Below are 11,447 nucleotides of genomic sequence, written 5' to 3'. Positions count from 1 at the left end.
GCCCCACTCAGCGCACAGCACTGCTCTGTCCTCCCGGGGCTCGTCGGGCTTCTCCTCAGGGACTGGAGATAAGGGTGGACCTCACTGGGCATCACGGGGCTGCGGCGAGGCCGAAACGAGTGACATGGCAGCAGCACTGAGTGTTGTGCCGTCTGGGTGGGCCGCCACTCCTCTCTGACCAAGGGCCCGGGGCAGGCGGCCTTCCCGAATGAGGATGACGCAAAAGCAGCCCTGGGACTCTCCAGCCTCCCACGGCAGTGAGCCCGGACTATGGGAATCCCTCCGTTCTGACTGGGCCCCGGAGCCACCGGTCCAACAACGCCCGGCCGGACAGCCACCAGCTACCCCCACTGCCACCTGCCGCCGCCACCGTGGGCCCAGCAGATCTACCTCCAGAGCTGCCATCCTGCGGGCCCCTCGCCACCCCGCCCAGGAGGAGCACCTCCGAGGCCACCGAGACAGCGCCTGCTGGCCAACGGGATGGAGCCAGGTCCCCGGGGAGAGAAACGCCTGGCCCACAGAGGGACCGGGGCAAGGAGGCCGCCTACACCCACCCCACCACTGACCTTCGCGCCCCCCAAGCAGTGGCGGCCCGCTAGCCTGTGTGTCGGAGAAGAGCGAGTCGTCTGGCAGGAGCCCAGGCTAGGAGGTGGCTTTGTAATATGAGCACTGTGTCCGCTAACAACTAGAGCAAGACCATTAAGTTCATTACACCTGTCACTCTGCCAGCTGACTATCCAAATTGCCAGAGATGAAAGTACATTATGCCCAAGGAGTGCCACCCAGCCCCCTCCGGGCCGGCTCGCACACTTATCTCAGACAATTTGTTCTCAATGCCTGCACCTGCGGAAGGAATGCGCCCGTAAACAGCTTGAAACTTGGCTTCGCAGAAACCTCGGAGCAGCGGAGAACAAAGTTGACTTTCATCCAAAGCAAGTCCCTGGGAGGAAGATGAGGGACCAGGTCCTCCCCTCGCCCCCCACCACCCTCCTCTCGAACCCTGCCGCTTGCCACCGCCGCCTGTGTGCAGGGTGGGGGAGTAGGTGGAGGGGAAGGGGCAGAGTGGGGGTGGGGGTTAGAGCAGCCCATCTCCACAGACGCGAGCGGCTGCCCTGCAGTACAGCCAAAAATAAAACAGAGAGACACACCCTCTTCATTTCTGAAGCAAGTCACAGAACTGCAGGCAGCCGGCACAGACCTTCCCCGCAGCTGACTACCCACCCGCGCGTCCCTGGGTGCACAGCCCCTGCCGCCTGCCTGCTGCAGAGCCGTTTGCAGTGCAAGCGTGTTGCAGACAGCGGTAACTTATTTATCCCTGTCATGTAACATTAGCAATCTGTCTGGAGCTTGGCAAGCACCGACTTGCACTGTCATATAAACTGTCTGACAAACTTAAAGGTTTGTAAATGCTTCTCTCCCAGCAGACAATAAAGCATCACCCCCTCCCTCAAAAAAAGTTGCCATCTCCTTTTCTGTCCCCTCCCTCTCCCGTCTTCTTCCAAAACAACAAGCTAAAGCACAAAAACAAGAAAAGACGGAAAAGAGAGAAAACCAACAACAAAAGAATCCAAATGGACCAACAGAAACGATCCCTCAGCAGGATTCTTAACCTTGAAAGGCTCCACATTTTTCCAATGCCAAGTAAATCAGTAAATAAATGGGTGGGGGAGGAGAAGAGGAGAGCGTGGCATGGCGAGGGTCAGTGGTGAGGGGGACAGAGCAAAATCTGCAAAACAAAGTACAGTCATTAAAAATTAATAAAGGGTGCGGACATCAGCTCCCAAACCCTTCAGCTCCTGGGGATTTGAGCCAGACACTGCATCCTCATTAAGTGCTGTCTGGCAGCTTGCCGGAGTTTTAGTGGGTTCTGGGAATGCCAATATATTAACCAGAGGACTTTTTGCATACCCTTTAGAGTTTTTATTCTAGAAAAGTCAACCATTTGGCACAGTAAGGCCTTATTTTTGTCCGGGAAAGCTCTCAGCTGCCAATCAAGGAAGAAATTATAGCTATGTTCTTCGTAATTTCCAAGGCCTATCTAGAAAACAAGCTTGGTGGAAAGAAAAGTCCTCACAAAACAGCTTAAAAGGCCAAAGTAGCATTTTTTAGTGGGGATTCAAAGCAAAGTAATCCAGACTGAACGCACAAGGATCTGAGGCAAATGTTATCGTCAAGCCTTCCTAAGATGGATTAATTAAAAATAAGCACTAAATATTCCTGGGGCCAATGATAGTATAGGTGCTTGCCGGCTTCCTTTCATTGGCTAACAAGTGAAGTAAATAATACCACCAACAAAAAAATGATCCCTAAAAAGTGGCAGGCCTCATGACCTAAATTTTCAAATGGCAGGCAGAAATGTCACATTCCTATTTTAAAACTTGAGATTGACTTTCCACACACACCCATAATATAGGTCAAGGTGTAACTCTAGACTAATAGATCCCATATAGGCAGAAAGTCACTTTGGCATCAGAAAAATAATGACTTCCGGGAGGTTTTCTGAGCCCTAAATGAGGACAGAAGGAACGGAGGAAGGAAGGGAAGGGAGAAGGAGGAGCAGGTGACTTGGAGCAGTGGGCTGTCTGCTGGTCACACTTGATAGCAGTGGGTTTCTATAAAGCCCAGACACATTTCTAAAATTTTCCTGGTTAACACAGAACACTCAGGGCTGGAGCGATAGCACAGCGGTTAGGGTGTTTGCCTTGCACGCGGCCAACCTGGGCTCGATCCCCAGCATCCCATTATGGTCCCCTGAGCTCTAACAGGTAATTACTCTAACAGAGTAATTTCTGAGTGCAGAGCCAGGAGCAACCCCTGAGCACCACTGGGTGTGACCCAAAAATAAAAAGAAAGAAAAAAAAACATGGAACACTCTTGGGATCAGAGGGAAAGTACAGTCATTAGGGCGCTCGCCTTGCTTGCATCAAACCTAGGTTCAATCCCCGACACACCAGGAGTGATCCCTGAGCACAGAGCCAGGAGTAAGCCCTGTACACCACTGAGTGAAGCCTCAGAACCAAATAAAGAAATAAAAGTAACACTCTTCTGCTACAGCTCTCAAGCCTTGAACTTTCCATCTCTATTAACTCTCACCAAAGGACAGACACATCATTGAGACTTCAAAGACATGGACTCAGGGACCAAGGGATGTGGCTCAGTAGTAAAACGCATGCCTGGCATGCATGTGATCTTTGTTAGAACCCTGGCCAAAAAAAAAAAATTTTTTTTTAATTTAAAAACCTTCTGAGCCCAAACACTTCAATTCCAAGGTAAGGTGAGAAATAAACAAGAGCTATGAGAAAGGCCTGACCAGTGCCCACTGCATGGGGACCTGGGACTTCTTGGCTTATAAAAGGTGACACTGAGCAATCACCTCCCTCACAGACCCCAAGGCTGAGTGCCAGTGCAGAGATGCAGCCTGAGTGCAGGGATTTCGACTTGACAGTAGGCCAGAGAGTGCCCACAGGGAGCAAAAGTCACCCTCCTCTCTCCCCCTCTCAGGGGCAGAGAGCTACATCTCCAGCAGCCCGGATCCAAAACAGACAGTGTCCCCTGAGCTACAAGGCGGCACTGCCAGGCTGCTAAGTCAACCAAGACTACAGCACAGTCCCAAACTGTAAACACCTCTGCTGGGTCTCTGCTCTCAGCACACTAGGCAAGAAAACTATTCTTAGCACAGTCAGCAGGCCTGGGAGGTGGGGGATAAATATTTGCCTATGTATGTATATACTCAGAGGGGGCAGAGGGGTGAATCTCAAATGGTGTGCCAACAGATCGTCATAAAATCCCTTAATAAGCAGCTGGCACTGCATTGGCTGGGTTCCTCTGCAAGACTGTGGCCGTGCAAACCCAGTCCCCAAGAGGATTTAAGAGACAGCTCTAAAATCCTGTTGGGAAAAGTCTAGAACCACGGCCAAAGGGCAGCTAACTCTTCCAAGGGTAACAACAGAATGTTAAGAAATGAGGTGTGGGGGGAGGAGAGGGAGGGAATCCTTAAATATAAGGGAAGAAGATAACTGCAACCCCATTAGGACAAATTCCATTCTGACATTTCCAGTCCTGTCCTAATTCTTAACAATATGTTCAGTGTGTCCAGGGCAAAGTGAAGCTCTGAAAAGAATTAAGCTTTCTAAGATCATGAGGCATTTAACCTTATGCTTTAGAAAGAACTACTTGGCTACAGCCATCAAATGACATCTCAAGGGTTGATAGGAAACCGAATAATATAATCCAATAAATATACGCGGGTAATATTCAGACCTACTCATTAGCCAAATGTAATGGCTCAAATTTGACATGATGATCCTTTCCTGAATACAAAAAACATGGTCAAGAGAACCGTGCACAGTACAACACAAATGTAAGGATGACAGCAAACGCCATATGAAGACTAGAGAAGGCAAAGTCTCCATCTGGAAAAGGCAGGACTTAACTGAACGCATTGTCAGTTTCTCAGTGCAAATTCTATAGCACCTTCCCTGCAATTCAATCTTCAGTTCTGACGCTCCAGGGGAGAAACCAATGGGAGAATAAGGTTCTTGGCTGGACAAGCCAGGGAGAGGGCCCATTTAAAGGGAGCCTCTTAGTGCTAGCCCTGAGAAAAGGAAACAACCTCCATGCTAGTGACGGATATTTTTCAAAGCCAAAGCTGCTCACCATCTCTCCCCATCTCTAACTGCAACAAATGTATGAAAGTCGCTTTCCTCATCAACCTTCTGTCTCTCTATTCTGGTGCCCAGCACACAGTAGGGCACCCACAAATAGTTGTCACGATTGTAATTAAAATTTTTTAAGCGGCAGGAGGATGATGAGGGTGCGTTTCGAGGATAAAAAGATGCATGAGGGATGAGAAAAGAGAGAAAGCAGAGGAAATAGACGGGGCACAAAGAAAAGGGGGGGGAAGCAAATCTTAAGGATCCGATTCTAGCTAAGAAAGTCTTGGAAGAAAACAAAAATCCGGCCAGTTTCCGTGGTCACTGCCACTCAGCGGTCATTCCAAGGCGTGGGCAGGAATGGTTGGAAGCCCTGCTGGCTTTCAAGAGTTTCTAACCCATCCTGACCACCAGCTAACCCGGGACCCGGAGCACGGGCCAATACGCCTTCTCCAGGCGCACCCCACCCACACCCACGCACACACACAGGCACACGAGCGCGCGTGTGCATGTGGCCCGCCCGGAAATCCCTGCTTCATCAGGAAGCCTGCACCTCTCCTGATGTACAGACAAAAAAGTTTAAAGCCGAGCAAGTGGCCCTCTCCACCACCAAAGCGTATTAGCCGGGAACCAGCTGCGTACTTACAGCGCGCGCCCCCAACCCCACCCAGGGCGGCGCAGCCGGGCCGGGGTCCCACCGCAGCCTCTCCACCGCCGCAGAGGGCAGACCCCACACCACGAAGGCCAGTGGCCGGCCAGCGCCGCCGGCTCGTCGCTCGCTTCCTGCTTATTCCAGCGTGAGGGTCAAGTTCAACACCCGCCCGCGCTCCTCCCGGGCTCCGAGACGCAGCCTGAGCGCACCGGCAGCCGCCGAGACAATCGACTTCCCCAGCCAATGCCGGGAGCTCCGGGCGGCCCCGCGACCGACGTCAACGCGCTCGGGGGGACCCGGCAGACGCCGCGTGAGGCGGATCCGAGGGTGGGTGAGCCGCCAGCAACTGAACTCCGGGCGCGGGGCTTGCGGGGGGGCGGCGGCAGGACGCCGGCGGCGGGGTGCGGTCCGCCCCCACCCCGGGCTTCCTTCCCGCAAACTCCCGGGCAAGGTCCTGCCCCCGCCGCCCGCTGCCCTCGGGCCCCCTCGCCCGCCGCGGAGCCGAGCCCCGGGCTGGGGCAGCCCCGCCACGCTCGGCCGGGACTCCCGGCTGCAGAACGCGGCCGGGTCACCGCGGGACCTCCCGCGCCGGAGCACTGGGAAATAGAAAACGGGGTTGGGGGGAGCTGGGGTGGGGGGTGAGTCGGCAATTCTCCTCCCAGCAGAGCATGCCCGCCGGGACCGCGGGACCCCTTGGCTCCAGGATGCCCGGCGGACGCCCCCTCCCTCCCCACACTCGCTCGCTCGGCCGGCGCCCCCTCTGCCCGCCCAGGCCACCGCGACACCGGTCACACAGACCTGGCGCGAGAGTCCCGGGGGCTGGAGGGCGGGGGGGGGGGCGCCCCGGTGGGAGGGCGCGCGGCGTCCGGCCGCTCCCTCCAGTCCCCGCCGACGGCGCAGACTAGCGGACGTCCCGTTCCCAGAGCGTCCGGTGCCAGTACCTCCGCCGACGGACCCACAACACACACACACACACACACACAGAGCAACACACAAACACACACAGGCACACATACACACACACGCAAACAGGCACACACACGCACACACAACACATATATGCACACGCACACGCACGCACACACACACACACACACACACACAGAGCACCGGCGCGCAACTTGGGCCCCACACTCACCTGCGCGTCCAGCCGGCGGCGGGGCAGCCCGCAGTGCGGCTCGCGGGGCGGCGGGTCCCGGCGGCCGCGGGGGAGGGGCGCGGGGTGCGGGCGGCCGCGGCCGGGGGGCGCCCCGAGAGCGGCGCGCAGGGGCTCTTTAAGAGCCGGGGACCTTCCCCGCGGGCCTCCCCCGCGCTCCCGCCCCCCTCGCACTTTCCCAGGGACTCGCAGCCCGTCTGGCGGCGGCGGCGGCGGCGGCGGCGGCTCCTCCCGGGTGCGCGGGTGCGCGGGGATCCCCGGGCGGCGGCGCGCGGGCGAGCAGGGCCAGCCGCACGCGCCCGCCTGCTCCCGCCGGGCCCGACCCGCAGCCTCCGGGGCAGACGTCGCTGTGGCCGCCGAGGGAGGTGTCCCGCCTCCCGTCGCCGGAGGGGGGAGTGTCCCGCCTCCCGCCGCCGCCGCCGTCTGTCTGCAGCCGTGACTGCGCGGCGAGCCTGTGTCTGTCTCCAACTCCTCCAGCCGCTCCTCCCGCCCCATCCCCCTCCGCGCCGGGGGCCCGGCGAGCGGCCAGGCTGCAGGGGCGGGGGGCGGGCGGGCCCCGGCCGGCTCGCGCAGGCCGCGGGGACCTCTGCAGGCGGCGCGCTCCGAGCCCCAGCCGCCCGCCGCCCAGGCCGCGGGGACCCCCGAGCTCTCTCCGCGGGGCCCGCGGGCGCTGCAGGGCCTGGGAGGCGCGCGCCCACCGCCGGCCGCGCCGGGAACTCCAGGCGCCGGGACCTCGGCTCGCCCCGCGCCGGGAGGCTGTCTGGGCACGGCCGGCTGGCTGCTAGGTGCCCCGGTGGCCCGCGGGCTGCGTGCGCCCTGCGGACGCGGGCACTCAGTGGGTCTGTGGGACACTTAGTGGGACGACCCGCGAACTCTACCCGACCACGCTGCCCGCCGAAAGGAACGGGGGAGGCTCCAGGCTATGGTCGGCGGGTACTTGCCAGCTCTGACCCTTTTCTCCTTGAAGCACCTCCATCCCACATCTCCACTCCCGCAGGCCCTTTTGGACCCAAACTCTATTTAATTGCAGACCAGGTGCTTTACGTCGTCCAGAAATACTGGCTTTGACGTCAGTCAGTCTGACCGTATCAGTGGGATTTTGGGTGACTGCCCTCGCAAATGGGCATTTGAACTGTGCCAAAATCAATCTACCTGCAGATACCACCCAAGTCCACAGATCTGGACTATTGTTCAGGGCCTAACAGATGTGGCAGCTAACAAAAAGGGTTAACAGAGTTCAGCCTCTCTCGGCACACACACAAAATTGATCAGTTCATCTTTACACCATATCAGAAAAGAGACTCTGGTTATCAGTTAGTAACTTGTCAGTCACTTTTTAGTACGATGTCGGCTTCATTCAGCCTCTCTGCACTGCTGAGCTGTCCCGGAACGTCTAGGTAAAATCTGATCATTGCTCGTAGGCACTATGGTAGCGAATGCTATTTCTGAGAGCATGTGCCAAGCCCCTTACCAAATATTTACCAAAAAAATAGATTTTTTGGGGGGGTCACACCCAGCGACGCACAGGGGTTACTCCTGGCTCTGCACTCAGGAATTACTCCTGGCGGTGCTCAGGGGACCATATGGGATGCTGGGAATCGAACCCAGGTCAGCCGCATGCAAGTCAAACGCCCTACCCGCTATGCTATCGTTCCAGCCCATTTAACATAGATTTTTGATTCTCATAACTGTGCATACTGTTTTCCCATTTTACAGATGATCCCCTTTATGACTCTAGAAGACTAAGTAACTTGTTACCAGGCCATAAAGAGAAGGACTTAAAATAAGATAAATGTTTGGACTGTAAGGCCAGTTGGTGGTCCCCAGAAGGGAAGAGGGGAAACAGGGGGGAAGCCAGGACAAAGGGGCCAAATTTATGGTGAGAGATGGAATTGGGCTTTCAGTGGTGTCTTCCACACAGTCACTGTCTCGACATGTTGGTTTTCACTGGTATCCACCTAACACGTCATAAAGCAATGTTCCTTCAGTAAAAAGTACGCCTTTAAAAAGAGAGCTATTTGAACATTATAGAAAATGCCCAGGACTGCGCGGAGGCTGGAGTTGACCCATACTGCCACCTACCTGCTGCAGCGTCACCTTCCAGTTCAGTGCGGCTCAGGCCAGCAAGGACACAACATCTCTCTGCTCTCCACCCAGCCAGGTGCAGGCAACAAAGAATGCCCAGGCCCCGGGCTAACAGGGAGTATGTAGACCAGTGGAGAACTCTGAATCTGGCTGCTAAGGTAAGCTGGTTCGTGCTTAATACCAGCAACCTGGGTGTGACTAGCACATCCGGACAGGGTTATCTCCAGTGTTAGGCAAGTGTCTACTTCACGGAGGGTAGGTAGCTCAGAGGCTCTGAGTTTGGAGAAACTCTGCTCTCTTCTTCTGGGGTTGAAAGAGAAATTGCTTTTTCCTTCTAAGCCAGAGGAAGAAAATGTTTCTTCCCCACGCACAAAAACAATTTGTCCATGCTTTTCATTTGCACATAATTTCCTGTGTCGCATTTGACCTTTTGAGATTGAGAGCTGCATTTAAAAATCGTAACCTTGGTTTTGCCATTTTTGACCAATCTTGATCTCCACTTGCCCTTTCTCACTATCTTTCCTGGTTTATAATTAGAAACTACGGTTCTCTCGATTCTATTTCTAGAAAACAGCCAGCGGAGGGAACTGTCCCTGTGTTTGCCACTCGATCCTTCCTGTATTTGTTTTCTGTTCCAGATATTCCCTCCTTCACCCCCACCCCTCTAAACTCTCTCTCTTCTCTCTCCATCTCTCTCTTCCTCTCTCTGTGTCTGTCTGTCTCTCTGACTACAGCAGTGAGAGAGACAGAGGCTTTTATCTCTGGGTTTACTCTGCATAATTTCAAGCTTGTCTCAGCTTGACCCTAAGCCTTAGTAACCAATCACATTCATTCACGGTCCACACGAAAACTTAGAAGAGACCAACTTTTGTTTTGCTCATTCTGATCCCCAACACTCTGGACTGTCTGACAGTCACAAAGGGCTTGGAAGATATTTGCAGACTAAAGGGTGCCTCCTGCAGGGATGGAGACTAGGTGCGCTGAGGTCGAATCACTCAGTTGGATAGCTAGCAACTGAAGTTGCTTTTATGAAATGGAAGGTGGGGAAAAAAATCTTTCTCATGATAAACTCCTTGTTCTTTACATTCTTTTTTTTTTTTGCTTTTTTTGGGTCACACCCAGCGATGCACAGGGGTTACTCCTGGCTCTGCACTCAGGAATCACCCCTGGCGGTGCTCAGGGGACCATATGGGATCCCGGGTTGGCCGCATGCAAGGCAAATGCCCTACCCGCTGTGCTATCGCTCCAGCCCCCTTGTTCTTTACATTCTTATTGATTATGTCCTGGCCATACTTTGACCACAGGAGCAAGGCCATTCTATATGAAGATGAGAAAATGGGAGCAAATATTACCAAAATATGGATTCTGAGTCCGAACAGAGCCGAGCAGAATGGAAATCAGAGACTAGAACTCAGTCCGCTGGCTCTCCGACCTTACATCCAACCGAAACCGAGCCCTCCAGCTCTTTGTACCTTTTCATTTCAATAAGAAATGGGCGTGTATGGGACTTGTCATCACAACAACCAGAGCAACTGGAAGAGAAAGAGGGAAAGAAAAAAGTCACTAGAGAGATAAATAGATGAATAAATAAATAAGAAATGGGGAAGAGACAGTGAGAAAGAGAAGCTTGTGTTGTGGGGCCATTCCACGGGGAAGCAGGAGCCCCAGTTTGGATGAATACACAGGACCAGCCTCGCTGTCTGAGCTCAGTCTGGGCGTGAGACGCTGTCACCAGGGCACGTCTCGTCATGCACCTCCATCGCCAGCCTGTCTCAGCATTTAATCTCCAAACTGGAAATGAAACTTCCTACCTCAGCATCTATCATGAGATTGGCTCTGTCCCCAGGCCTTGCATTTACTTCTCCAGGATCCTGCTGCTTCCATGACACCAGGACCCCCCTGCCCTCGTCTTTACTCCTCTCTTTACTCCTCCTCCAACCTATTTTGAGTAAAACCCACCAAAGAAAGAAAGGAAACTGTTTATGCAGTCAGCTTCTTTCACTACCCCCTGGGTAACAGAAAAGTGTCTGCTCCTGGGGCTGGAGCGATAGCACAGTGGGTAGGGCATTTGCCTTACACGTCGCCAACCCGGGTTCAATTCCCAGCATCCCATAAGGTCCCCTGAGCACCACTAGGAGTAATTCCTGAATGCAGAGCCGGGAGTAACCCAAAGAGAAAAAAGAAGAAAAAAAATCCTGCTCCTAGGAGAGTAGGAAAGGGATGACAAGACAAGGATGTCAGCAATTACCAGAGGGTCATCCATCCAGGCACTTTTTATCCATGGTATCTGTCCATCAGCCTCCTTGCACTAGTAAACCACCAGCATTCACAGTTCTTGTGCCTGGATCACCCCCAAGTTAACCCAGACCCAGGAGGGTCTCTAAGTCTCGCTGACCCTCCCTGAGCTTTGGGGGCTCTCTCTACAACAGTGACTGGCAGATGAGGCCAGTTCAGCCTCTCCTGTGCCGCATTGCCAATAAATACATGCTCCTCTCCACTCCCTACGGTGGTCTAAATGGTTTCGCGTAGTCCCATGCCCAGCTGTACTTCATAAGCAGTAGTTCCCTTCAGTCCGCTGGGGACAGGCTTCTGGTGACTGCGCAGCGTCCACTTGGTTAGACGGCTTCTGCGCTTCCCAGAGTTCCCTTCCCGAGGGGCCCAGAGCAGGGATACCACCACTGCGAGTGCGTGCAGTGTGGAAGCTCTGCCGGACAGTGTGGCACCTAGCTCTGCGGTGTCCTCCCGTGACCTGCTCTCCCTGATCCTTTCTCCTTGGGCTGATGGGGCATGAGCACAGCTCCGTGAAGGGCACCAGCCTCTGCCACAGGTTGCCAACACAGTCACAGTTAGAGTGGCCACTGGGAAGATCGCTCCAAAGACTAGAGTTGAGGCCTCGTGTACC

General features: G+C 54.7%; 1 protein-coding gene across 1 annotated transcript in view; it reads left to right on the top strand.

The window, feature by feature from the left end:
- The first annotated feature begins 751 nt into the window (after positions 1–751).
- Positions 752–11,447, top strand: part of LOC129401663 (WAS/WASL-interacting protein family member 2-like) — a 47,157-nt gene continuing 36,461 nt past the window's right edge. The window contains exons 1-2 of the mRNA XM_055124397.1: positions 752–932; positions 5,276–5,631. Of these exons, the coding sequence (XP_054980372.1) occupies positions 752–932; positions 5,276–5,631 (537 nt within the window). The remainder of the gene's footprint in view (positions 933–5,275; positions 5,632–11,447) is intronic.

Source organism: Sorex araneus, chromosome 2, assembly GCF_027595985.1.
Source record: "Sorex araneus isolate mSorAra2 chromosome 2, mSorAra2.pri, whole genome shotgun sequence".
NCBI lineage: Eukaryota > Metazoa > Chordata > Mammalia > Eulipotyphla > Soricidae > Sorex > Sorex araneus.
The sequence above is the reverse complement of the archived record's forward strand: the minus strand, read 5'-3'. Positions and strand labels throughout refer to the sequence as shown.